This window comes from Protopterus annectens, chromosome 2.part0 (genome assembly GCF_019279795.1).
Source record: "Protopterus annectens isolate FY-2018-M chromosome 2.part0, PAN1.0, whole genome shotgun sequence".
Classification (NCBI taxonomy): Eukaryota; Metazoa; Chordata; order Ceratodontiformes; family Protopteridae; genus Protopterus; species Protopterus annectens.
Window position 1 is genome coordinate 204,614,003 of NC_056728.1, and position 25,871 is coordinate 204,639,873.

The window sequence follows — 25,871 nt, forward strand, 5'->3', positions numbered from 1 at the left end:
ATATCCTGTAGTAAGGCTGAGACTGAACAGTAGTTTTATGTTTGGGTTTAGCTCTTCTTGGAGTTCATGTAGGACGCAACCTGGGACACCGTCTGGTCCCATTGATGCTGTGTTTTTTGCTTTGGAGAGGGGGGCTCTTACCTGAGCAACTGAGATGTCAGGGGGGCAGCACTCTGCTGGGATAGATATTTGCCCTTTTGGTGGGGGGGTAGTTTGCACTGAACCTGTCAGCTAGGATGTTGGCAATGTCTGTGGGTTCGGTGTATTTTTTTGTCATTTTGGACTAATTCTGAGCATATCTGGGAATTATCACTCAGGTTCCAAACAACTAAAGAAAGCCTTGTGATTATCCTTAGTGTCCTGTGCAATTTTTCTCTCGAAGCTGGCCTTAGACAATTTTATGAGTGCCCGTAGTTTTTTGCTAATACTGATCAGTGATGCCTTCCCTTTTTGGGATTTTGCTCTATCATTTAGTAGCTTCCTCCTTCTATTGTATAGTTTGTTTATGGCTGGGGTCCACCAGACAGGACGTCTGCCTTTGGAGGATTGGGTCTTGGTTTTATTTGGGATTGCATTATCCATGCATTTCTGAAGGTGTTCATAGAATGCATTTATAAAGGATTCTGCGGTCTGGGCTGTATTTTCCACAGGCTCGGGGGCTTTGAAGGATTCCACCTCGGTTTTGAGGAGTGTGAAATTTGCTTTAGAGAAGTTTTTCACTGTGGTTTTCTGGGCAGGGGATGGGGTCGGGATGTGAATAGCCAGTGAGATTAGTTTATGGTCTGATCTTACCAGTGAGGGATACACTTCTGGTCTGGAGCATAGAGTCCCCATGTTGGGGATGATCAGGTCCAGTATGTTTTCCCCTCTTGTGGGAGTGGTAACAAGTTGTTCCATAACATTTGAGCTTATAAATTCTAGGAACCTTTGGGCTAGGGTGTTGGAGCTAGAGTAATGCTCCCAGTCTATATTTGGGTAGTTGAAGTCGCCCAATATAATGGTGTTTGGAGAGACCTTCATATTTTTCAGTGTTCTCAGGAAGGCCGAGTGGGGTTCCTGGATTTGGGAGGGTGGTCTGTAGCAGGCTATAAACTGGAAGGCAGTTTTACTCACTGTTAGTTGCACATGGATAGTCTCTGATGCTTCGTGCTTTGCCACCAACCTCGAGGTGTGGGGAACTTTAATGAATATCGATACTCCCCCTCCTTTTGTGGTTCGGTCCAAATTTTGGTGCCGAAAAGCATAGTATGAGGTATAACCTGGTAGTGCTGGGGTGCTCTCTGGAGCCCTGAACTAGGTTTCTGTTACTGCACAGATATCTATGTTCTCCATGTTAAGTAGAGTTTCGAGTGCGTGCATCTTGAGGTTTAGACTTCTGGCGTTGAGTAGCATTACTCTTAGTTTCTTATCCCTTGTGATACCTATGGAGGTGGGTTTGTCTTTTGAGCCTTGCCTAAAAAAGCCACTATGGGGGTAGCAAGAGCCTTTGCCAATATCCGAAAGCCCAGGGGTGACCTGTGCAAGCCGTCCCTAGCGAAGCATCATGGCTTGTGCATATCATCCCAAGCTGACAGGCATTGGTTCACCTTTGAATGACACCAGTACTTAAGCCAGTTGTTGAAATTGATCATCTTGTCTTCATATTGTGGCATAATTCTTGGTGAGGATAAGATGCTACTCAAGGTCAGGGTCATACCGGCCTTGGCTACATGCTCAGAAAGCTCCTCTGTCTCTCTTCATGTAGTCCAGGGAGGTATGTCTCAAGTCATTCACACCAGCATGGACATTGACTGAGTCATATTTGTACTTGCCTTGGAGTGACCCGTGTGCTTGTGTTATGTGGTGGATCCTAGCGCCCCACAGGCTGCTCACCGTGACCCTCTCCTTGTTCAGCCTGGTGAGCGGGACGTCAGTGTGCCTGACTATAGTGACCTATTACAAGTGTATCAGGTGTGTTGTTTAGTCTTAAGGGCTGTGACTGTTCGGCACACTGGCTTTGTGAGATATGTATTGCACGTGTTTTGTTTTGGGGTAGCGGTTGCTTGGGTATCTGCTTTTGGAGGTCTCTGCTGCTTCGGCAGATCTTTATTTAGAGCCTCCGAGTATGTTTTTGTGTGATTGTGTTTGGTTTGCTGTCGTGGTAGGTCTATGTGAGACTGGAATTGTAGTGAGTGTGGTTTCCTTCTCCTCCTGACTGGTTATGCCATTACTGAGTTGAGAGAGCTTAGCCTCCAGTTTAGCTATATGGTTGCATCTCTCACATGTGTTGGAAGTTGTTGGGAGGAGGAGAGGGTTGTCTGCATACATGAGGCAGTTGTAAGATTGCCTCAAGATTCCCAGATGCCAAGAAATGTGTAGTTATCCCCTTTGGGAAAAACCGTGTACCCATGAATTACCACATGGGTAGCAGTACACTAAACACTGAAAGTGTAATGAGAGACTTAGGGACACAGGTGGACAGTGGTCCCACCTTCGATAACCACATCGCCACAACAGTCAGGAAATCCTATGTGGCACACGTCATCCAGAAAAAAGGGAGGTCATTGTCCCACTGTACTCATCCCTCATTAGACCCATTATAGAGTACAACACCCCGTTTGGTATGTACCTCACAAGACATCTGCAACAGCTGGAAAGGCTGCAGAAATACCTCACTAAAGGAACTGCAGCCCTAAAGCAGATGCCCTATGCTGACTGCCTTAAAAAAAACTCCAGCTATCCTCTGTGGCATATCGTTTACTCAGAGGCGATCTCTGCTTAACATAGAAGGCCATGTCAAATCCTGAGCTGTTGGACATGCTCCCCTTAAAGAAATCCCACATGCTCCAGGGATCTAAACATTGTCATCACAATGAACAAAACATGCTGGAGGGATAGGTTCCTGACCCAGTGACTTCCCATACTCTGGAATAGACTTGCCCATACATGTCAAGCAGAGCACCTCCTTGGCCCTCTTCAAAAGGAACCTTGATTGGATGGGAGATAGGAAATTCACCCCAGGGATCACATCAATCGCCCTGCTAGGCAGGGTTCCAGAGAGGTAAATATTGTGGGAAGAAATATCTAGGGAATTGTTATGGCTAGGCTTGTTATAGGCCCTAGGGCCGATCGCCTAGTGCTGAGCCTTCTGTTCCGATTGGGATAGGGTTTCTATTTTGAACTATTATGAAGTGCACTCTCAGGTAGTTACTGACCCAGTTTGAGGACTTCCATTAGAGAAATGATAGTTGATGCAGTTTTAGGGAACTATGGCTGAATTGATCAAAAGAATTTTTAGGTAGTTCAGAGGTTGTTAATCGGTATTGTTGAAGGTGTTGTCAGTGGATAGAAAGAGCAGCAGTAGTACTGAAACTAGGTCTGAAATTGTGGTAAGAACTGCTTGGAGTGAATCTGTCATGTACATAGGAGACAATATTTGCGAGCTAATGGAGTGTTTTTGCAAGTGAAAAGTTTGGCAACAGGCTTAAAATGCTTGCTTAAGATTTATTGTTGTAGCAATTTTTGGAAGGGGGAATTATTTTTGCAGTTTTTCTTTCTTTAGATGAAGGTATGTTGTGTCATTCCTTGTCCATTGCTTAATTTCTGGATTATACTTTAATAAAAATTGTTAGCAGAAAAATTTGAGTTTGTACAGTCAGTGCTCTGTTTCACTTAACTTTTTGGATAAGTTGGACAGATGCATTTAATTTCATGTAGCTTAATAACTGTGTACTTTTATCTGAGTAAGATTCAGAGTTTAATGACAATATGATCTAATTTATGGCATGAAATTAATTCAGGAAAAAATACTGCATTTAGACTTCAAGCATAAAAAATAACTGTAAATTATAGAAGTTCATCTGATCCCACTATAATTTCTCTGGACATTTAGTAGTAGTAAAGCTAATCAGAATGAAGTAACTTCCAGATGTGAACAAGAGCCAAAGATGAACAGAATCTTGTGTCACAAAAGTAATTAGTCTCTCTTACTGGGAAGCTTTCACAGTTTATGTAGCACTGGCTTTGCAACAATGTTCAGTGCATTCTTAAGACATGAAGTTTAAAAATTTAGTTGGTACTAGAGAAGGTGATATGTAACCCAAAAAATGAGAGAGTAAAATAACTACATTGAAGGGACCAAATTTACTTCTACAGCTAATCTGGACCAGTAAGCCTAGGTCTACATGCGGAACAGGATGGTAATTCTTTGATAACATATTTAGAAATGTTGCCAATTGATAATGAAGGTTGGATTAAAACTGAAATAAAAATAGTGAAAAAAAAGAAACTGGTAAAAACACAAAATGACTTTATTACATTAAAATCCAACTGGTAAGCGCTTTCATTCCCTTCATGGAACTTCTTCAGACAGAGTTGTATAATAAACAAACTTATTTAAATAACAATAACATATGACCCCAAAGCACGTAATGTCTTAACCCTCTCCTTCTAAGAACAGCTTTTAAAGTTTTCCCTGTCACTTACACCATAGTATACATGTGTATTCAGCCTGATTTGCCAGCAATATTCTCTGTGGTCCAGTTCATTTTCTGCATCAAATCTAGGATCAAAACCATTGACTTCATCAATTATTACAAAATTGAAGCATGCCTTATTTTTTTCTAACACATGTTTTTGCTTAATATGTTTTGCCAAGCCATTGCTTACATCAGTCTTGTCTACTGCTCTTTATATGTCCATGTAGAATTCTCTAATAGTTCTTCCGATATAAAATGCTGGACATAATTCTCACAGAGCCATGTATACCACATATTTGGACCTGCAGTTATACAAATTATTCAACCTAATTTCAAAGCTTCTTGCTGTCGCTACAAAATTCTTAACTTCTTTCATATATTGATATGATTTACAGCTGTTACATTTTTTCGTCCCGTCTTTCAAAACTATAGGCATACTTGAGCATAAATGCCTTTTCATAAAGTGTTTTAAACTCTTCCTCTTTGAGACAGCCCCCCCCCCATATCATTTTTAATTTCTTTAAAATTCATTAAGAATCTCCAATTATTCTTGATTATTCCTGTGATTTTCCTTTCTTCTACTGAATTGTCTAAAATACATCTAAGGAAAAATTCTTTTAATTTTCTTTTGACTTGCTATTTTCATTTGCTACTTTGTGTTCCCTTACATTTTTTACTTCCATCCAGGAGGAGTTAATGATGTCCTGGGGGGGGGGTACCCTCTTTCTTGAACTTTTTCTTTTCAGTTCTTCATTCTTTTTCAAAAAAAATACTGTCTCATCTGTTAACTTGCTTATTCTAGTGAATTGTTCCTTCACTGTTTTTTTTTTCAGGCTAAACTTATGCATGCTATTGTAGTGGAGATAGCAGATTCACTTCCGCTAGATCTGTACACTTTAATGTTGTCCTTCCTACAATTAATTGTCACCCAAAGGTAACTTGTGGGTTTATTCACATGTTTAATCTTAAGAGTTCTTTTTTAGAAACCTCCCAAATAAAAAAACATCAGTAAAACATCTGTACATGATATGTTTTGCAAAAACTGATTCTGGAATAACTTTTTTTTCCCAGTTCATCAGGACTATATTTGCATAGCTGGGGTCAGCATAGCAACCCCCCCATAGATACATTTTCTTTCTGTATAATTTCCTCATTATACTAAAAAAATAAAATGTATATGATAAAGTAACATCCAACATTTCTGTGAACCATCTCATTTGTCTAGTATTAAATAATCCTGAAGTACGAAGCTCCCTCTTCACCATTTCCAATTACAAAGATGGCTAGAGGTTCCATCTTACTTCCTTGACTGGTTACTGTTAGTCTAAAATCAGGACAGTTCAGGTTTTTATAGATTTTAGGAAGACCAAAAAACCTTCCCAGTTTGTGTTTTTCTACTCTAAAAAAAAACTCCACTGTTTATTTGTCAAGTTATCTAAAAAGAAAACATTCTATGCATGCATCAACAACTCCTTATGCTTTTTATAACAGATGCCCACATTATTTGGTAAAACTTGTCATTTACCATCAAGGTAATTTTTCCTACATAAAATGTCCTATTAAGCACCACAACTGCATTGCCTTTATCTGCTTTTGTAATATACAGCTTAGTGTCATTTTTTTTAATTCAAACAATGCATTTTCTTTAAATTATAAAATACAGGTTCACTTTTGTCATACAATAATTTTCTCACTTCATTTTCACATGATACCAAAACAGCTTCCAATTCTGGCCTAAGAATTGGATTAAACATTATCAGTTTTCTAAATAATATTTTTCCTTAACCTTATTAGAGTTGTTACAGTCTTTAAATAAACATTTTAAATTTAATTTTCTGACATACTCTATGTGCATATATGGTATTTGTCAAGTCAGCTCTAGCAGAAGGCACAACATTCAGTCCCCTGCTTAATATCATAATATGGTTAACACCAGATTAGACAAATTAATAATTTTAAATGAATCAGTTACAGTTCCATGGTTCAATGATTGATTGTAATTGTTCTACTTCTTTCCTTTGCATTTCTTTTTGTCTTGAAATCCCTCTTGCCATCTTCTTTTTCCAGAAGAAATTTCCTTTGTTAATTCCCCCCTTGTTGCTGTGGTTTCTGGGCTACCACTTGAGCCCACAATTTCATATCTGTTCCTCCATCTTGATATACATCCACCTTATGAAAATTTCCTTAGTTGGGCTTGGTGTTAGTATTTATATAATAATTATTTCCTTGTCTTTCTTTTGCAAATTGTTTTCCTCTGTTTTCAGTCACATACATAACTCTCAACCTGGAAACATCAAAAAATCTGGACGAAGGCCCATGAAAAACAGGTACAAATCTGTGCACTAATTAACATAAACTTTGCATATATAATTATGTAACCCCACCCACTCAAGTGGGATTGTGGGATACCAACTTTCAAATGCAAACTGAAGAATAGACAACCAAAATATAGTCCCAGACCCTGTAGTAAATGTTAACACTTTTTTGTTTTGATATGTAGCAATGATGTTAAATGGGAAGGGAGAAGATAAAGAACCTTAGAATTTTGTTTTTGGTGATCTGCAGTACGTGGGTTTTGTTGTAAAATTAGGGCATCTAATGGTAGGCAGTATTCTAATTTTAGCAAAAGAAAATTATATAGTTTGCTAGCACTGCCAAAAGTCATTCTCCATGGCCTACTGATCAGTGGTGTAGCTAGAGTTTGTGCCATCAGGGGGCTGTCTTTGAGGTTTGCCACCCTTCCACCCTCACAAAATCATGGTCGAACCGGGCCCCCCCCCCCATACACAGCTTTCCCCCTGCAGCCTTTCCAGTGTCCTGTTAATTGTCTGTTTCCCCCATTTACCATAAACACTGTAATGTGCATACTGTTTTACTTCTACAATAATTTTGATTTTACTTAAATCTTTTATTTTACATTTTAAAGCACAAGCACCTAAAAAGATATCTGCTAAACAAAGCAATAGTGTCTTGCAATGAAAATAGACTTCACATTAAAACTTCTCTTCCCGTGAAACTCATTCATTGAAACAGCATTGAAACTCACATTCAAAGAAAATGCATCTGGCCAGTGGTGGATAAAGATTACCTTTGGGCTGTTTTCAAATCATAGGCCCCTTGCACACAAAACGTACATGTGTTCTTTGATACACTTTCTTGATTGTATTAAAATTATATTCCTTGTTTAATACAGCACACTTGTTAGAGTGGATTTTAAATGTATTGTTTTGAACATTTTTCCAGTAAGCAATGAAGCAAAATGCATGAACCAATAAGGACAAAACTGCCCTCAGAACATTTCCATCATAAGTCAACTCAAACTTCCAACAATCCACCACTATCAGTAAATATGCACAATTTCTGCAGAAGTAAGTCATCTAAATAATTCCACATTAAAGATACCTGTAACTAATGAAGAGGTTGCTGCTAGCAAACATCTTTATATTTCAATGTTTCAACTACAATTAAAGTGCCTGTTGCTCTTGAGGAATACATTGCCAGTGTTACATTAAAAAATGATAAGCTAGTAATGTTGCAATAGGAAATGGATGGCAAACTGATAGATTCATAATTACTAGGTATCTCCGCCAAAGAGGACATTCTCGGGACTGCAGCATCATACTCCTTTAAAAGTAAAGACAGTACAGTAATCCAACTGCGTACTGTGGGAATAGAACCTACAGCCTTCTCTAGCAAAAGCAAGTACTCCAACTGTTGTGCTACTAACATGAACAGACTTTGCATAAGCAGCACTAAACTACTCTCCCCATGAAGAACTATCCATCACAAGAAATCTGGAAAAAGCCAAAATGTATTGTGGGGGGGGGGGGGTGCAAAACCAGGGACACATTTTAAACATTGCTTGTATAATAGGAAAAGTTGCTAGAAAAAAATGTGAACATTTCCTGAAAGTCAGGAAGACATTTAAATGCCTATCATTTAGTGAATTCAATTCTCACTGATTTGCCAGAAAATCACAAATTTTAAGAGGAACAGACCAAAGGTATCAGCCAAACACACCCAGATGCAGACTTAACTCCTTGATGGGTACAGGATTTAGGCTCTTGCACCCTGTACCTGAGATACAGGGTTTGAGCCTGAGTAACTCTAGCCACCAGTTGTACCTAACTGGGGCATTTCACACGCACAGACATGCACACAGACACTTCTCGTGAGTAAACAGTGCTGCATAATGTACTAAAAGAAAAGTTACTCCCCTTAGGTTAAACAGATTACTGTAAGGCTTTCTTTTCGCGAGTGAAGTACTATGATTACAACAGGAAAACACCTTTCTACTTGAGAGTAAACAGTGCTGCTTGACATTTTTCCCCACACATAAAGTACAGTACTACAAGCAACTAAACATCAGAGTGAGACTGCAGTTTCCATTTGTCTCCTTAGGTCAAATGCAGATAATGACTGCTATTTCTGTCCTTAATTTTTCTTAACAGCATGCAGCTTAGTTTAACAGAACACACATCACCGGAAGGCAGCTTACAACAGAAAACAGCTTTCTCCTCATGAATAAACAGTGCTACTTGCTGTTTTTAATTCCCACACACAAAATACTATAAAGTACTACAAGCAACAAAAAGAAACCACACACATCAGAATGAAATTTAACAGTGCAGCTAACAGATTTCTCTAGTCCTTGCGGTTGCGAGTAAACAACTGCTCGCAGACTGCCATTTCTCTCCTTAGCTTAACAGATTTCTCCTCATGAGTAAAGCAGACTATTTCACTCTCACAAAAATTACTTGCAGTAGAATGCGACTTAGCTACCTGGTAACAGAATAATCCCAGCAGTCTTTTTTTTTTTTTTTTTACCTTACCTGGAGGAGCTGGGGAAGTGTCAGTATAACACATGGACTGGTCTACGGTTAAATTAAGTAATGGCTCAGACATTCTGACAGGCTGCATGTGATACATGGCCGGCCTTAGGCATAGGCCAACTAGGTGGCTGCCTAGGGCGCTGCTCTAGTAGGGGCACTTTTCCAGTTTTTATTTGGTGTAGGTAGACTACGGCGGGGGCACCAGATGGTGTGGTGGGGGGCGCCGTGGAGCCCTTTTGCCTAGGGCACCAGTTGACCTAAGGCCGCTCCTGATGTGATATCATTCATTCAAAAAACATACTTCAAAAAAACAAAACCCAGGAAATTCAGAAATTAAATGGGCCACTCCAAAATTCGTTGCACCCCAATATTTTGCCCTCAAAACTGGTATTTACCGAGGAATTCGGTATGGTTGAGAGGTATGGGCACATAATCCACTGGCTCCACTTCAGAACTCATTCTCCTGTGTTTTGCTGTGCTATTCTGCCTAGCAACATCGTTGTCACTTTTCATTAGTTTGAATGGCAGCAGATTCAGGGTACTCATTGCTATTGTTAAAGAAACAGTTCACCCCTTCTTCATAATCCTTTTTGTCTCTTGCAAATTTTTTTCATTTCACATTTCTTTTGATTCTCATTTTCAGCTGCAACTTTATCCAGAACCCTAGACCATTTAGCTTCAAAGTTGCTTGCTGAAATAGTATTTTTGAGTCTATTATAGCTCAAAATAATATTATTCAATGTTTACATTATTAGATTTTATGACATACAAAGATTTGACTCCCCAACCGGAGTTAAATTTGAGTTTTTTGTTGGTACCATCAGGATATAGTTTACATGACGCAGCTAAGGATTTATTGTTGGACAATGGCAGAGGTTTGGTGAAAAAAGTGGCTTCCCAGTCTGAAAGGGTGAATCCTCTTAGCAGTGTGGGTGCTATTCAGAAAAGATTTAATAGCACTACACCTGCGTCTGAGCCCACAGAAAACTTGTTTTATTGTCTCAAAGGCCCAGATAATCCATTTTTATTGGAACCTAATTTGCTCAACAGCAATGCTGCTACTGAATTGTCAGGTGATGAATTCAACAAATTAGAAAAAAAACTAGACTACAGTAGGACACTTCATTTTTGAAGCTTGATTGCCATCTAATAGAGTACCTAGGGGCTTAAGAGTAAAGTGTGCACCTGCAGGAGGCATTTTCTGAAGAGCTCTTAGATGGTTGACAAGCCCTGAATGAAAGTATAGGGCTTCACTATGTGAGGCTTTTGGAAGAAAACACAAAAACTATGAATACATTGAATAATATTATTTTGAACTTTATAGTTGGCTCAAAAATACTATTTCAGCAAGCAACTTTAAAACTAAATGGTCTAGGGTTCTGAATAAAGTTGCAGCTGAAAATGAGAATCAAAAGAAACCTAAAATGAAAATTTTCAATAGACGGGGTTATGAAGAAAGGGTGAACTGTTTCTTTAACAATAGCAGTGAGTGTTGTGAATATGCTGCCATTCAAACTAATGAAGAGAATGAAGTGGGCGGAGCTGCAGAAAGTGGAGAAAGAGTTTTGAAGTGGATTATGTGACTGAAAACAGAGAAAAGCAATTTGTGAAAGAAAGGCAGGGAACTAATTATAGAAATACTAGCACCAAATCCAACAAAGGAAATTTTTAAAAGGTGGCTGTATGTCAAGACGGAGGGGCAGGTATGAAATCATGGTCTCAAGTAGCAGCCCAGAAACTACAGCAACAAGGGGGAATCAATTAACAAAAGGAAATTTATTCTGGAAAAAACAATGGCAAGAGGGATTTCAGGGCAAAAAAAGCATTACAAAGGAAAGAAGTGGAACAATTACAACTATTGAACCAAGGTACTGTGATTCATTTAAAATTTGTCTATTGTGATGTTGAAACACCAAATTATGGTATTAAGCAGGGGATTGACTTTTGTGCCTTCTGTTAGGGCTGGCTTGATAAATACCATAAATGCACTTAGAGAGTTTGTCAGAAAGCTACATTTAAAATGCTTATTTAAAGAGTGTAGCTCTAATAAGGTTCAAGGAAAAAGCATTATTTAGAAAACCTAGCATTTTTAATCCAATTCTTAGGCCAGAATTGGAAGCTTTTTGGTAACATGAGAATTGAGAAAAGTATTGTACGACAAAAGTGAACCTGTATTTTATGATTTAAACAAAGAAGAAAAAGCATAATTTGTGTTAAAAAAAATGACACTAAATTATATATTACGAAAGCAGATGTGATGCTTAATACAGCATTTTATGTAGAAAAAATGACCTTGATGCTAAATGACAAGTTTTACCAAATAACGTGGGCATCTGTTAAAAAAAATGCATATGGAGTTGATGCTTGTGTAGAAGAGTGGCTTTTAGATAATTTGACAAAGAAAGTGGAGTTTTTTTTTTTTTTTTTTAGAGTAGAAAAACCCAAACTGGAAAGGATTTTTGGACTTCCTAAAATCCATAAAAACCTGAATTGCCCTGATTTTAGACCAATAGTAGCCAGTAAGACTGAACCTCTAGCCATCTTCATAGGTAAATATCAACAGAAGGTCGTACAAATTAAGTCTTATATTAAAGATTCCTTTGAATTTAAAAGTTTATTGAAGAATTGGAAAGTAGATGATTCCATGTGGTTGTTTACAGCATATATTGCCTCATATACAGTCATGCCAAATGTAGAAGGATTGGAAATGGTGAATAGGGAACTTCGTTCTTCAGGATTGTTTAATACTAGACAAGTGAGATTGTTCACAGAATGTTGGATGTTTTGTCTTTTTTTTTTTTGTATAATGAAATATACAGACAGAAAAATGGTGCAGCTATGGGGGCTGCTATGGCCCTCAGCTATGCAAGTATAGTCCTGATGAACTGGGAAAAAAGTTATTTTAGAATCGGTTTTTGCAAAATATATCATGTACAGACGTTTTATTGGTTTGTTTTTTTTTTTTTTATTTGGGAGGGTTTTGAAAAAGAACTCTTAGATTTTATTAAACATGCAAAAGAATCCACAATTTACTTTCAGTTGATGTTTAATTATAGCAAGGACAACATTAATTGTTTGGACCCGATTGTATTATAGATCTAGCAATGCTTTAAAAGTTGAGATTTATAAAAAGGAAGTCCAAAGTAACAGCTAGTGAAGTGCAATTCAGTAGAATAAGCAAGTTAACAGATGAGGCAGTAGTTTTTGAAACAATGTGAACAACTCCAAATGAAATTTCAAGAAAGAGGGTACCCCAAGGACATCATTAACAATTCCTGGATGGAAGTAAAAAATGAAAGGTAATGTAAGGTAGCAAATGTAAATAGCAAGTCAAGAGAAAATGAAAACTATTTTTCCTTGGCATGTGATTTAGACAATTGATTAGATGAAAGGAAAATCAAAGGAATAATCAAGAATAATGGGAGATTCTTAATGGATTTTCAAGAAATTAAAAATGTTATAGGGGAGACCCTGTCTTTGTCCCTAAAAGTGGAAAGAGTTTAAAAGACTTTTTAAGAAAATGAATTTATGCTCAAGTATGCCTGATGTTTTGGAAGTGGGGATGTAAAGATGTAACAGTTTTAAGTTATGTCAATATGTGAAAGAAGTTAAAAATTTTGTAGTGACAGCAAGAAGCTTTGAAATTAGATTTATTAAATTAGATTTATCCTTAATTAAAAAAATGGTTGTTGAACTGTTAAAATGAATGCAAACTTAATCTAATTTTAATGTGCTCTTTGTAGAGGTAGATGCACCAACTCGCTTGCAAGTAGTCGATACTGATGAGGACAGCATAACAGTGAGGTGGAGTCCTTCAGCTGGACCAGTTACCCAGTACAGAGTTACAAGCACACCTAAGAATGGTGAAGGACCCACAAAGACTCTTACTGTGCCCCCAAGTAAGAAGTTAAACTTCAGAGATTTAAAATGTTTAATTTGCAGATGGAGTTGCTGTTTGCTGGAAGAAAAGCATGTGAGCTCCTATTCATGGAACATTATATAACTCAGCAAGGAAGCAAATGTATGTAAAGTGACTGCAGTGGAAGAAATATTGTTTTGAGTCATACTGTGGTAAAGGTGCTCTGTACTGTATTATTGTGTGAAGTTATGCCAGGGATAAACTTGCATATCTGAAAGCTTTGAAATATGTTTGTCTCGATGGTAATCCATCCATGGCTAATAATCTGCCTTCCTACAGATTTTTATGTGCATAGCAAGTTCTGTACCTAAGAATTTCTCATACTTTTCAATTTGTGTTTTTTCTGCTAGACATATATTTAAGGTATAGTCCCAGGGATTTTTTAGTTTGGATTCTGAGGTTTGTTTACATTTTCAGTCTGGCTTTCTGAGCATGTCTCAGCTTTGACTGCAGGTGTTGGGGTTGGGGTGCTTACTGGAAGTTTCAGTGGTCTTCGTCAAACTCCATCTCAGTGCCCATATTGTTGGATGCTGCTCCATCATACCCCCACAGCTTTATACACCAACTCTGAGGTCATGCAAACATGGCATATTTCCAGTCCCAATTGTAGTGCATTCTGATAACCCACAGCCTTTTGCAGATTGCAGTTGGCCATTCATTCAGTCTATTAGGAAACAGATTAGCTTTCTTGCTCATCTGTGCTTTCAACTGGTTGAACTGAATCCACTTAAAACATAGCAGTTGAGAGGTGTGGGTAAAGTTATCTTTAGGCATTGTAATCTTTCATTAGTCATAGGACTTTCTACCTATTCTGGTGGTGGTTTTCCAGCTGTGATAACACTTTCAGAGGACAACAGCAGAGTGCACACTTAGGAGGAGAAACAGATGTCCATAAATTAACTCCTTATTACACAGCTTCCTATACATCTGTGAAGGGTGTTTGCTTAAAAAAAAAAATTCCAGTATTGGGCCCCCCTACAACCCATGTGGCCCTTGTTCAGGGTATATCAGATACTGTAATATGTTTAAGCTGCATGGTGTTTTGGATCCTGTTTTTAGGTCTGAAACTGTGGATTCAAGGCCACTGTCCCTACTGCCACGTGATTATCAGATGTCCTATGCTCTTGACACTTAAACTTTGCTGACTAATGTGTTGTGGTATGACAGTGGGCAGCATAATTGCCTGGCCATCATCTCTCTGTACCCTCCTCATCAGAGATCTCTGAGATCAATCTCAAAGGATTGAAACCTGCAAGATAGACTTTGCTTATTACTTACCAGATGCCTTATGCTTTTGGCATACAGTACAGGTGGCATTGATTTTTTTTTTTTTGGTTACCCTCTATAAAGAATCGTTTTTCTCAGTGGAATATTTAAAATGGGTGTTGAACTTTCTGCAAATGTAATGGTAATACAGTATTTGTAGGAACTTAAGAGACAAAACCTTTTGCTTATTCCACCTGATGCAGGCACTGGTGGATTTTTTGACAAAGCTTTACTTAAAATGAACATTTGTACACCCTGATCTATATAATACTGGACTGCTTTGGAAAGGCAGGAGTTTCAATAACTTTTCCAAGATCCATGGCTTGTATTTACTTGCAGCATCTAGGGGTGCAATTGCCTTAAATTCTGGACTGTGGCCAATTACTCTTTCAAATAAAGTGAAGGCTTTAACTTATCTGAAAGGTGTGTATGCTTCTGAAGTTGCTTTATCACTCAAGGAGATGAAAAGGTAGGATCAATAGTGGCTGTATTTTGGAAAGGTCATTAAAGTAGCTCAGAATGCTTCCATTGTTTGGCAATACTTTTAGTTGTGGTTCCATAAGAAGCAGTAATTAGAAGGTGTGCAATAGCACAGGATGCGGTGCTGGAGTACGGGCAGAGGCCTCCTTTTTGAATGCCTCACTAGACTAGGAAAATGCCTTCCATAAGTTCACAGTGTAAGCGAGTACTACACAAGCAAGCAGCTTTTCCATTCTACCATTTAGAGGTATTTCATAAACTGCCCACAAATGGGTCCATTTATATGATGCAGTTAAATTCTCTGTCTTAATTCTGTTAGAAGAAAGGAGAGATTGCTTGAAAAAGGTTGCAAGCATGGGAGAGTCAAGATAATCAGTAATGCATGAGATTATGGCGCATATAGGTTTCATTTGTTGACTGCATTTTGTTTCCTTTATCGTTCCTTTCTTGGTCTCCATGGTGGCAAGATCCATTTCCCACCTTGTCTATACACACCACTTCTGCCTAACAACTAGCATCTGGATTTTATCCATAGTTGTTGCAACTTTTGAAGAGCAGGGTTGTAAAAAGTCTCATTAACTGAAGCATATGTTTTATTTGAGGTTGTACCTGGTACTCAGAAGGGTTTGAAAACCTATACTAGAATTCTAAAGAGAAAAGTGATTGCCCACCATAGATTTTCTCGCCTTCTAGTTATCCTTGGGATGAACTACGCATACCTCAATATCTGTAATCACAAACAGCACTTAATATGATGGAGCTGCCATCTGTTCACTTCTTTGCTCTGTAGTCCTTTTATTACACCAAAAGTCTTCACCAAAATACATAGCTATGGTCTTTGTGCAGCTAAGTGTGTGAAGGGCACATCTGTTCATACTTGTAGTCTTTCCTTACTCAGGCTTGTTTGGAGTAACTAAAGAAAGCCTCCAGTTATACTTTGCACTTCCTTATATGGTAGTGGGTCTCCATCTTCAGAAGTTACTTTTAACCCTGTCCCACACAAGCTATTTTGGGAGAAGTTGGAGACACCAGATCCGCATAATGATCTGCCATAGAACAGGGCACTGATAATTAACCATTTTTTCCTCAAGGCCCGATCTACAAATCAGAACATTAAATAAGACCCTAAAACATGCCAGTAATCTTCATTTGAAGTGAATTGCGCTCTCAACATTCTGAGGTCAGTGCTTAGATTTTGGCACATTTTTACTCTGTATGTTGTTGTCTTTCGGCTTTTCCCGGTTAGGGGTCGCCACAGCGGAACTCCGGTCCGCTAATGATTGGTAGTTGATTTTTACATGCCGAGTTACCAGCCCTGACGCACAACCTTCAACGAAGGTACACCCATTCACGCATGTCTCCATGCAGAAGACTCTCTAGCTGAGAATCGAACCGGACAGCGTCTTACTGTGAGGCGACAATGCTACTGCAGCACCACCACCGTGGGTATTTAATGCTACATAAAACATTGGCTGTTGGTTTGGAGTGTCACATTGGAAGAGCACTTGAATGATTTTTGCAAGCCTTATTGGGGGGGGGATAAAAATGGTGCAATATTTAAATTCTGTATCCAAAGTCATAGATTGCGGGTGGTGGTGCTGAGAGCTTGGGAACTGTCCCCATATGCATTATTTCTGTCACACGGAGTAGTCATCTGTAGCATGTTTTTTTTTGTGGCACAAAGTAGCTCTCAAGTTCCCAAGACCATGTTGCTTTTCTTTTATCATTTTAAAAATGTTTCTTCCACATAATCATGAAGTCCAAAGAAAGTCAGCCCCAATCAGTAAAATTTTTCTGATACCTATGTGCATTAATTGCACCACACATGGAACTGCATATCCTGTTTTTCCTGCTGCATACAGCACAGTTGTGTTCAGTTGTACAGTCCAAAAACTGCTGGGTGTCTTTTTTTGGTCAGGTAACGGTGAAGAGCAGAGCTACAAGCTGTGCAGTTTCTTAAAAGGTTCACATTTTCCTTAGCACAGTGTGAATTAAAGTAGTTTTCTGACTTTTTTAGGTATTTTCTCTTGGAAACAAAGTCCTCTGGTGTATTTTGTTTAGCTCCATTTTATAAAACAGTGAACTAGGTATTTTCTCTTGGAAACAAAGTCCTCTGGTGTATTTTGTTTAGCTCCATTTTATAAAACAGTGAACTTCGGAAGCCCATGATGTCATTCTGTTCATGTTTTGCAGTATTCATAACAGGGAGTCCACCTCTGGCTGGCTCATACGTCCGGCCAGTGTACCCAAGTCTAAATGCTACTGTAGGGTACATGCGACACTGCACATCAGTTAGCGTACATCTGCCATAGAAGCATCTGGTATAAAGTGGACATCAGCATCTACCTGTCTCTGAATTTTTCTCCCACTCCAGTCATCATTTGCCAGAGAAGTCATGTTTGTGCTTCATACAAGTGCCCTGTTGGGTTTTTTTCTTTTCCTTTTCACTACTGTTTTTTATAGTGTTTAGGAGTCGCCACAGTGGAACTCCGGTCCGCTAATGATTGGTAGTTGATTTTTACGTGCCGAGTTACCAGCCCTGACGCACAACCTTCAATGAAGGTACGCCCATTCACGCATGTCTCCATGCTAGGAAGGGCAAGTGTCAATGTGGAAGTCAGATTCTACATAGACTTCCATGAGCTTTGTTTGGTTTGTCTAGGCCCAGGTCACGATCACACCATCTGCTCTATTTGTAAGGCCTTTGTTCCAAAAACCCTCCTCAGCTGTCTAGTCTCCCTTGAGTTAGATTTGTAAAATCAGCGCCTTAAGTGCTTAGCTGGATATATGGAACAGATGGGTCCTTCAGAAAAACCACAACTCAAGAAGGCCAAGAAGCCTCGGCCTGACCCAGCTGATGCTCCCTCTATTTTGGGCATTCCTCTTGAGACAGATGAAGGCCCAGAGGCAGCTTAATCTTTAGAGCCTCCTTCAACGGTACCACAGTGTTAAGGAATCTGCAGGCACATCCCAGAGGGGAATTATAGCCATCTGATATGGGCACCGGGGGGGGGGGGGGGGCATGGCTGGTTATCACTGATGTCACTCAAATTGTTCACAAAGATGTTCCCATGGACGTCGTGGAGTGCTACCTGAGATCTGCCCCATCAGCTTTTCACTGCCTGCCTCCTGTGGTTCCAAAGAAGAAACAACTTAAAAATAAATGTGCTTCCCTGATTCCTCAGGGCCAGGCATCCAACCTAGTGCCTGACTGGCAGGCCTTTACCAAAGGTCTTTTTAATGCTTTCATGGCCCTCAGCCAGATCTCAGCCCCTTCCATTTCTTCACCAGCCCTTTTTCCTGCTACCCCTTTGAAAAGGCCTTTAGAGGAAGTCTGTTCTGAGAAGGAAGATTCATAAGGGGATGAGTCGATTGCTTACTCTACACAAATTGCTTCTCTAGGATATGCCTCCCCAGAGGAGGTATCTAATGGTACTGATTCCCTTGGGGAAGATATTTTCTTTGGGGAGACCATCTTGAAGATTAAGGACTCTGAAGTGGGATTGCTGCCAGGTCTCTGAAATACAGAAGAGGTACTATGACCTCCTTCAGATGGATTCCCCTAATCCATCAGCCATCCTTTCTGTCCTGCCGGCCTTCTTGGACGTCTTCACTGCAGCTTCCAAGTGCCCAGATTTCCAGTCTCCCAACTCCCAAACTGCCTGGACAGATTTTACAAGGTGCCTGAGGGTGTCAAATTCCTTTTTCAGTCCCCCTTTGCTGATCCAGCTACTATTTCAGTGGCAGCAGATAAAGCTTCTAAGTTCTTGACTTCCACCTCTTTGCTCCCCTCTGATAAGGAGAACAGGGTCATGGAAGGACTGGGGAAAAAGTGTATACGTCTGCAACCTTGACCTTCAGAGCTGGCTGTTCTAGCAGATGCAGTGAAACTCCTATCAGAGCTTCAGGATTCACCCCCTAAAGCCAAGATTTCAACCATCCTAAATTCCTCCTCCCAGGTTCCCAGGCTCTCCATCAAATGTAAGTATGCTGTGGAGGCCTCAGCCAGGGCTGCAGCTTCTGGGTTGGTCCTGAGAAGGTATTCATGACTTAGACTGCAACTATTACCTGATGATATCAAAGCTAAGCTAATGGATGCCCCTCTGGACAATAAAGGTTTATTTGGCAGTGCAGCTGCATAGCTTTTTAAAACTCTTCAGGAAAAGGGTAAGGAACTCCAGGATTTAAAACACTTTTGTCTCTCCTGTTCCTTGCTTCCAGAGGAACTACCCAGCTAGAACCACCTTTGTTAAGGAAGGCAATTAAATCTTTTTCATCCAAAGGTAAGAGGGATTCTAGGAGACAAGTTTCCTCTAAGTCTGCTTTTTCCACACCTTCACAGAAACAGCATTTTCAGGCCAAACTTGGTAGTCTGTGACTACCTACCTTCCGATACATCTACTCCGCTTTCTCTTCACCTCTACCTTTCTCTCCCAGCTTGGAAACAGATGGAAAGGAAACAAGAGTCCTGGGTTATCAGTAGTCGAGGCTATTTCATGGTATGGGAAAACCCCTCCTCTCTTCAAGGGTATCCCACAACCTCCATAAGATCAGTTGGAATTCTTCCCACTAGTTATCTCCTCTCTCCTTTCTCAGGGTAATATCCAGGAGGTACCACCCTCTCAAAAGGGAAAAGGGTTTTACTCCAGGATGTTTTTGGTCCTAAGGAAGGCTGGTCTTTGGGCCATTCTAGACCTTTCCCATTAAAACACCTTTCAAAGTCCCCACCTTTCGCATGTTCATGTTGCCTTCTCTTCTCCCACTTATCCTTCCCCAGGCCTTCTTGGTGTCATTGGACATCAAAGATGCCCATCTTCTCATCCCCTTTCACCAAAGCTTCAGGAGATTTCTTTGCTTTTCTGTTGCTTCCTGTCATTTTCAGTTCTGTGCTTTGCCCTTTGGTCTGTGTCTGGTACAGAGAGTATTCGCAAAATGTTTAGCCTCTGTCATAGCCCTACTGCAGGCTACAAGGGCATACAGATATTTCCATATACAGATGACCTGCTTCTCCAGGCTCAGTCTGCAGACACACTTCTGGAGAATGTCTCCTGCACAGTGTCCCATCTGAAAAGGCTAGGATTTAGTATCAACCTTCAGTATTCTTCCCTGATCTCTTACCAGGGTCATGTCTTTCTGGGGTGCAGGTGTCTAATAAGCAGGATGATAGCTTGTTTACCCTTAGAAAAGATCCTGTCCCTTACCTCTTACTTCCCGGACCCACTACCTCTTCAGTCTCTGACCGGTAAGGAGTTCCTGCACCTCCTGGGGCTCAACTATTCCCATGCTTACTTTTGCCAGACTACGTAGGAAATTTCAGTGGTTCTTCAGAACGGTTTGGAAGCAGCACTAACCATCTGGAATGTGTTGTCCCCCTTCTACCCTGTTTGGTAAAGGAGTTAGTGGTAGATTCTGCAGGTCTCCAGAAATCCAGGCCTACCCCTTCAATCTCTGTACACGGATGCATCAGACACAGACCGGAGTACAACTTTGGAACACTGGAAGGTCAGGGATGTGTTTTCCCCACCTTAGGCAAAGGAGCACATCAACATAAAGAAAATGAGAGCTTTGATCTTATAGGTTCATAGGTTGGTACTAGGCTATCGACCCTAAGGCCTATGCAAGCCTAGCCATAACAATTCCCTGGAAATTTCTTCCCACAATATTTACTTCTCTGGGCCCCTGTCTAGCAGGGTGACTGACATGATCCCCGGGGTGAATTTCCTATCTCCCATCCAGCCATCAAGGTTCCCTTTGAAGAGGGGCCAATGAGGTGCTCTGCTTGACATGTATGGGTAGTATATTCCAGAGTATGGGGGAGGCACTGGGTCAGGAACCTATCCCTCCAGCATGCCCTCAAAATCTTCAAGTCCAGGATTTCACCAGGTGTTCTAAGGTGGTTCACAGACAATACCACAGTCCTCTGATACATCAACAAGCAGGGGGAGACCAAGTCCTATATCCTCTGCAGACTGGCCTTATATGCCTGGGAGCTAGTCCAGCAGAGTCCAGTTACCTTTAGGGTGTTTACATTCCATAAGCTCAGAATGTGATGGCAGACAGTCTAAGCAGGTCCATGACTCAATCCCACGAGTGACTGTTAAACAAGGATGTATTTCTGGATCTGGTCCATTGTTGGGTTATTCCTCAGATCTTTTTGCCTCCCCCATGAACCAACAGCTTCCCAAGTTTTTTGCCAGGATGCCACATCCTGAGGCATGGAAGGTGGACTCACTATCCTTTCCATGGAAGGGGATGTTTCTGTATGCATTTTCCCCCTTCCCACTTATCCAGAAGGTCCTGCTGAAAATTCAGCAGGAATAGCCAAAAATCTTGCTGGTGACTCTCTTGGCCAAGACAACATAGGTTACCCCTCATCCTACATTCAGCCAAGGGCAGTCACCGCAAGTTGTCCCCAGGATGGACCTACTTACACAAGACAAAGGAGCTATAGTGCATCCACAGATGTTGACCCTAAACTTGACACTGTGGGTGATATGGCTTTAATTCCCTACAGACACCTTTATAGTGAGGATGTAGTCATTACCAACATGACCGGTGTTCCAACTCCTCGGTCAGATCTGACCATAAGCTAATCACCCTAGATATCCGCATCCTGCCCCACCCACTATTAACGAAACCACGGTAAAAACAGTCTCCAAAGCCAACTTCATGCTGCTTAAGACAGAAGTGGCGAACTTCCTGAGACCCATACAGATGGACAATATAGTTGACCATTTGAATCATATACAAATGCACTCTAAGCACTTACAGTGCATGGATCGTGCTATCCCAAACAGAACCAAGTCGCTTTCCTCCAAAAAAAAGGAATCCAGTCTGGTGGTCCCCTGCCATAAACAAACTCTACAACAGAAGGAAGAAACTGTTGCAAAAGGGAGTAAAATCCCATGAGTAGAGGAGCTCCCTGGTCAGCCTCAGTAAGAAGCTGAGATCCCTTATAAGATCCTCCAAAGCTAGCTTTGAAAAAATCGCCACTGATTCTAAAGGCAACCACAAAGCATTCTATAGCTATGTCAAGAATCTCAATGGCAACACCCATATCTGCTCTGAGTTAAAGCACAACGGCACGAAAATTACAGAACCAACTGATATTGGCAACATCAGTGCTAACTTTACCCCCACCCCCCACCCCCTAAAGGGCCCATATCTATACTGGAAGAATGCAGAGTTCCCTGTAATCACATTTATGCAGGTAAAAGCTGCACTCTGTAAAACCAAAAACACAGCATCCATGGGACTGGACAACATCACAGGCTGTGTTTTGCACTAACTTCGGAATAAACTGGCTCCCCACCTAGGCACCATGTTCAGTCATAGTCTCACGTCCGGCTTTGTGCCCACTGAATGGCGCACAGCAACAGTTATCCCACTCCACAAAAGGGGAGCCACCACTGATCCTGGGAACTATTACCCTATTAGCTTGGTCTGCAAGGCCATGGAACGCATCATCATGGAACTTATAAAGACATTAGTAGCATCCAAACTCTGGACCCCCACCCGTTTTGGGTTTGTGAAAGGCATATCATGCCTTCTGAACCTGATTGACTTTTTTGAGGCAGTCACCAAAGCTGTAGATGAGGGTAAGGTGGTTCACACAGCCTATCTTTACCTCGCCAAGGCATTCAACACCATCCCCCATTCTGGAATTATAGCTAAACTCACTAAACTAGGTATAAATCCCTACGTCACAAGGTGGGTTGTCTGCTGGCTCACTGACAGAACCTACACTAAAAGTTGCAGACTCCAAATCTGACTTCAAACCAATGACTTGTGGAGTACCACAGGATTCAGTCCTGGGACCTCTCCTGTTTGGTATCTACTTTGAAGTACAGGCCAACACAGAAGACCTCTGACTAATGAAGTTCACAGATGACTGCAAACTAGGCTCTGTACGACAGGGGCACAGGAAATTAACTTTCTTGGGTGGTGTAAGCCAGGGAACCTTGTTGACTAGTCTTACTTAGGCCCATGGGCTGATAGCCTAGTACTGTGAACCTATGTGCTACAGGTTCTACAACAGACCAGAAAAACCACTACTAGGAAATCCTATGTCTCTAAATGGAAGAGGTTTTCCAACTGGTGTCTCAAAAAACACTTATAACCACCATCAGTAGAGGTGGTTTTGTCTTACCTGTGAGAATTAATGAAGAGTGGCTCATCTTATTCTTCAGTCAAGGTACATCTTTCTGCTATCTCACCGTGTTTACCAGTGTCTCCAGGCTGGAAGTCAGGCTGTTCATAAAGGTTTCCTTCACATTAGACCACCAAGGAAACCAGTGCCGCCTCCTTGAGATCTCAGTTTTGTCCTGGAGAAACTTATCCTAACCCCCTTTGAACCAGGACTGACATCTTTCCTGCAACTTTGTACATGGAAAACAGTTCTTCTAATGGCTATTATCTCTTGCCAGAAGGGTGTCTGAGCTGTAAACCCTTATGGTCTCCTCTCCTTCCACAGTGTTTCATAGGGACATGGTTTCTTTTCAGACTAACCTATCCTTTATGCCCAAGGCAGTTAATAAGTTATCTTTGAATCAGGATATCAATCTCTCTTCCTTTTTTCCTCCTCCCCAATCCTCCATTGAGAGGGTTCTTCACACCTTGGATGTACATAGGTAACTTGGATACTACTTGAGCAAAACTAAGCCTATCCAGAAGTCAGAGATTGCTTCCCATCATCCAAGGGCCCTAAGGCCACCTGTTTCCAAGCAAACTATTTCCTTCTGGATTTCTAAAACCATTTCCTTCCATTACTCAGCCAATGGAAAGGATCTCTTCTCACCTGTGAGGGCACATTCCAGTATGGCAGTGTCATCTTCTGGGGCTTTCTTTAAAGGATTGGGCACAGCTTCTGTCTTGGAGGCAAGTACCTGGTCTTGTGTTCATACTTTCACCAAGCACTATAAACTGGCTGTCATTTCTAGGTCCAGGGTGATTTTCGCCAGAGCTATTCTCCATGGCTTTGTGGAGAATTTCTGCTCTCCCTTTCAGTTCCTTCTCTACATGAGCTTTGGCATTCTCCCTCAGGTTATGAATACTGCAGCATATGAATGGAAGGATGTAGAATAGTTGTGTAAAATCTTACCATAACCATAGATGTCCTTCACTTCTATATGCTGCAGTATTGTTTCCTCACCCTGCCTTCCTGGTCCTGGTTGCATGTATTCTCACTTTATCAGGCTGGTGCTTTACTGCATTCATTTCTAAGATAGGTACATGCTGACTTCTGCTTTATACCTGGTGTCTCTTTATGGCCAACGTATGCTGATGTCCGGTGTTGCACATACCCTACAGTAGTATTTAGACTTTGGTATTACTGGTCGGATGTACAAGCTAGCTGGAGGCAGACTCCTCATGTTATGAATACTGTAGAATATAGAAGAGAAGGACATTTATGGTTTATGGTAACATTTTACACAACTATTCTTTCTATGGATTAAACTATATATATCTGTATTTAAAGACTGTCAAGGATGTTAGAGAGTCCCATAGTAGATGGCCATTAAGGTGTTATGGTGATCAAGGCAGTGTAGGGAAACATGATGCAGCAGTACAGAGTTGTAGATGGGCTTCACTCAGATCAGGGGTGTTAAATAAATTTGTTAAAGTCAGACTGTAAAAATCATCTGGCATTTAAAAACAATGTCAGTCAATAACAAACAGTAATGCAGGAGACTCAAGTATCTAATTTACAACTACTCTAATGTACATTAGGAGGCAAAAAACCATACACAAACTTGTACAGAATTTTGTCTAGTTTTATTAGTGAAACATATTACATTTTATAGGTTTTACTATCAGCTTTTGCCCACCTCACTGACGTGGTCAGTGACAGGGTCTTTACATCATAGTAACTTATGAAAAAGTGCTGAGATGGTGTTTCAAAAATCTTTTTCCCATGAGAATATTACAGCCTTGCAAAGCACCTGGTCGGTCACAATGTCCTTCCGAGGATGTAGCCAATTCAAGGCTCTTAGATTAGTTCGAATACAATGGGTGCATGTCTTCTTTAATACTTCCCTTTGTCTCTTTCTTGTTCACCAGCTGGACATTATCTCTGATAGTGCACAAGGCCGTTCTTCTGGTGGAAGCAGGAAAAGATACACATGCACACAGATTCATTATTTTCTAACTTTGCAAAATAATCTTTCACTGACAGAAATGAGCCAGCCGAGCTGCCAAGGCCAAGTTTCTAATCACACTGCAGCTTATGCTTCAAGCAATAATATGCGAGTTTATTTCTACTATTATTCTAGTAAAACAGAATTAAATGCATTACATATCATACTATTTTTCAACCTTTGCTCTTCATATAGATTTGAGCACATTTATATATGCCTGACCACACAGCTTATATATGTCTGCATATATGTCTTTCTAACAGTTGATACATATTTTTATGACATTCTCCCTCCTGTTAATGCATTTTATTCTATTAGAAACATGAACAATATTATTTCATTTCTTAGCTTTTTCCCTTTGAGGACTTTCAGCTAAGCTAGTCATTGGTTTTATATTTCAGAAAAAGCATCATCTGAAATTAATCTTTCAATTTTAACACTTTGGTAAAAAGTTTCAGTAACAGATATATCAACAAATTTTTGATTAATCTTTTCATGCAGGGAATTTCACAGTAAACACATGCTCCTATTAGGAGTATACCCACACAAATAGCAATTAAATGTTTAATAGGATGGAACCCCACCCCCCCAAACAGATTCTGGAAAAAGTCCGTCAGTGGGTTTGGGCCTGGTTTAGTCATTGCTGATACTTGCTGAATTACCTCTAGGTGGTCATTGATTTCATGTTGGTTGTCTGGAATGTACGCACAGCATTTTTCTTCGTGTACCACCTCTTGCCGCTAGGGTGAAGTAAAGAGCCATTCGATTTTGTAGCACAACA

General features: G+C 40.4%; 1 protein-coding gene across 1 annotated transcript in view; it reads left to right on the forward strand.

Moving 5' to 3' along the window:
- Window positions 1-25,871, forward strand: part of FN1 (fibronectin 1) — a gene marked incomplete in the record, with an annotated part of 4,425,379 nt that overhangs the window by 3,004,982 nt on the left and 1,394,526 nt on the right. Inside the window, 1 exon segment of the mRNA XM_044060668.1 lies at window positions 13,033-13,188. Coding sequence (XP_043916603.1) covers window positions 13,033-13,188 — 156 coding nt within the window.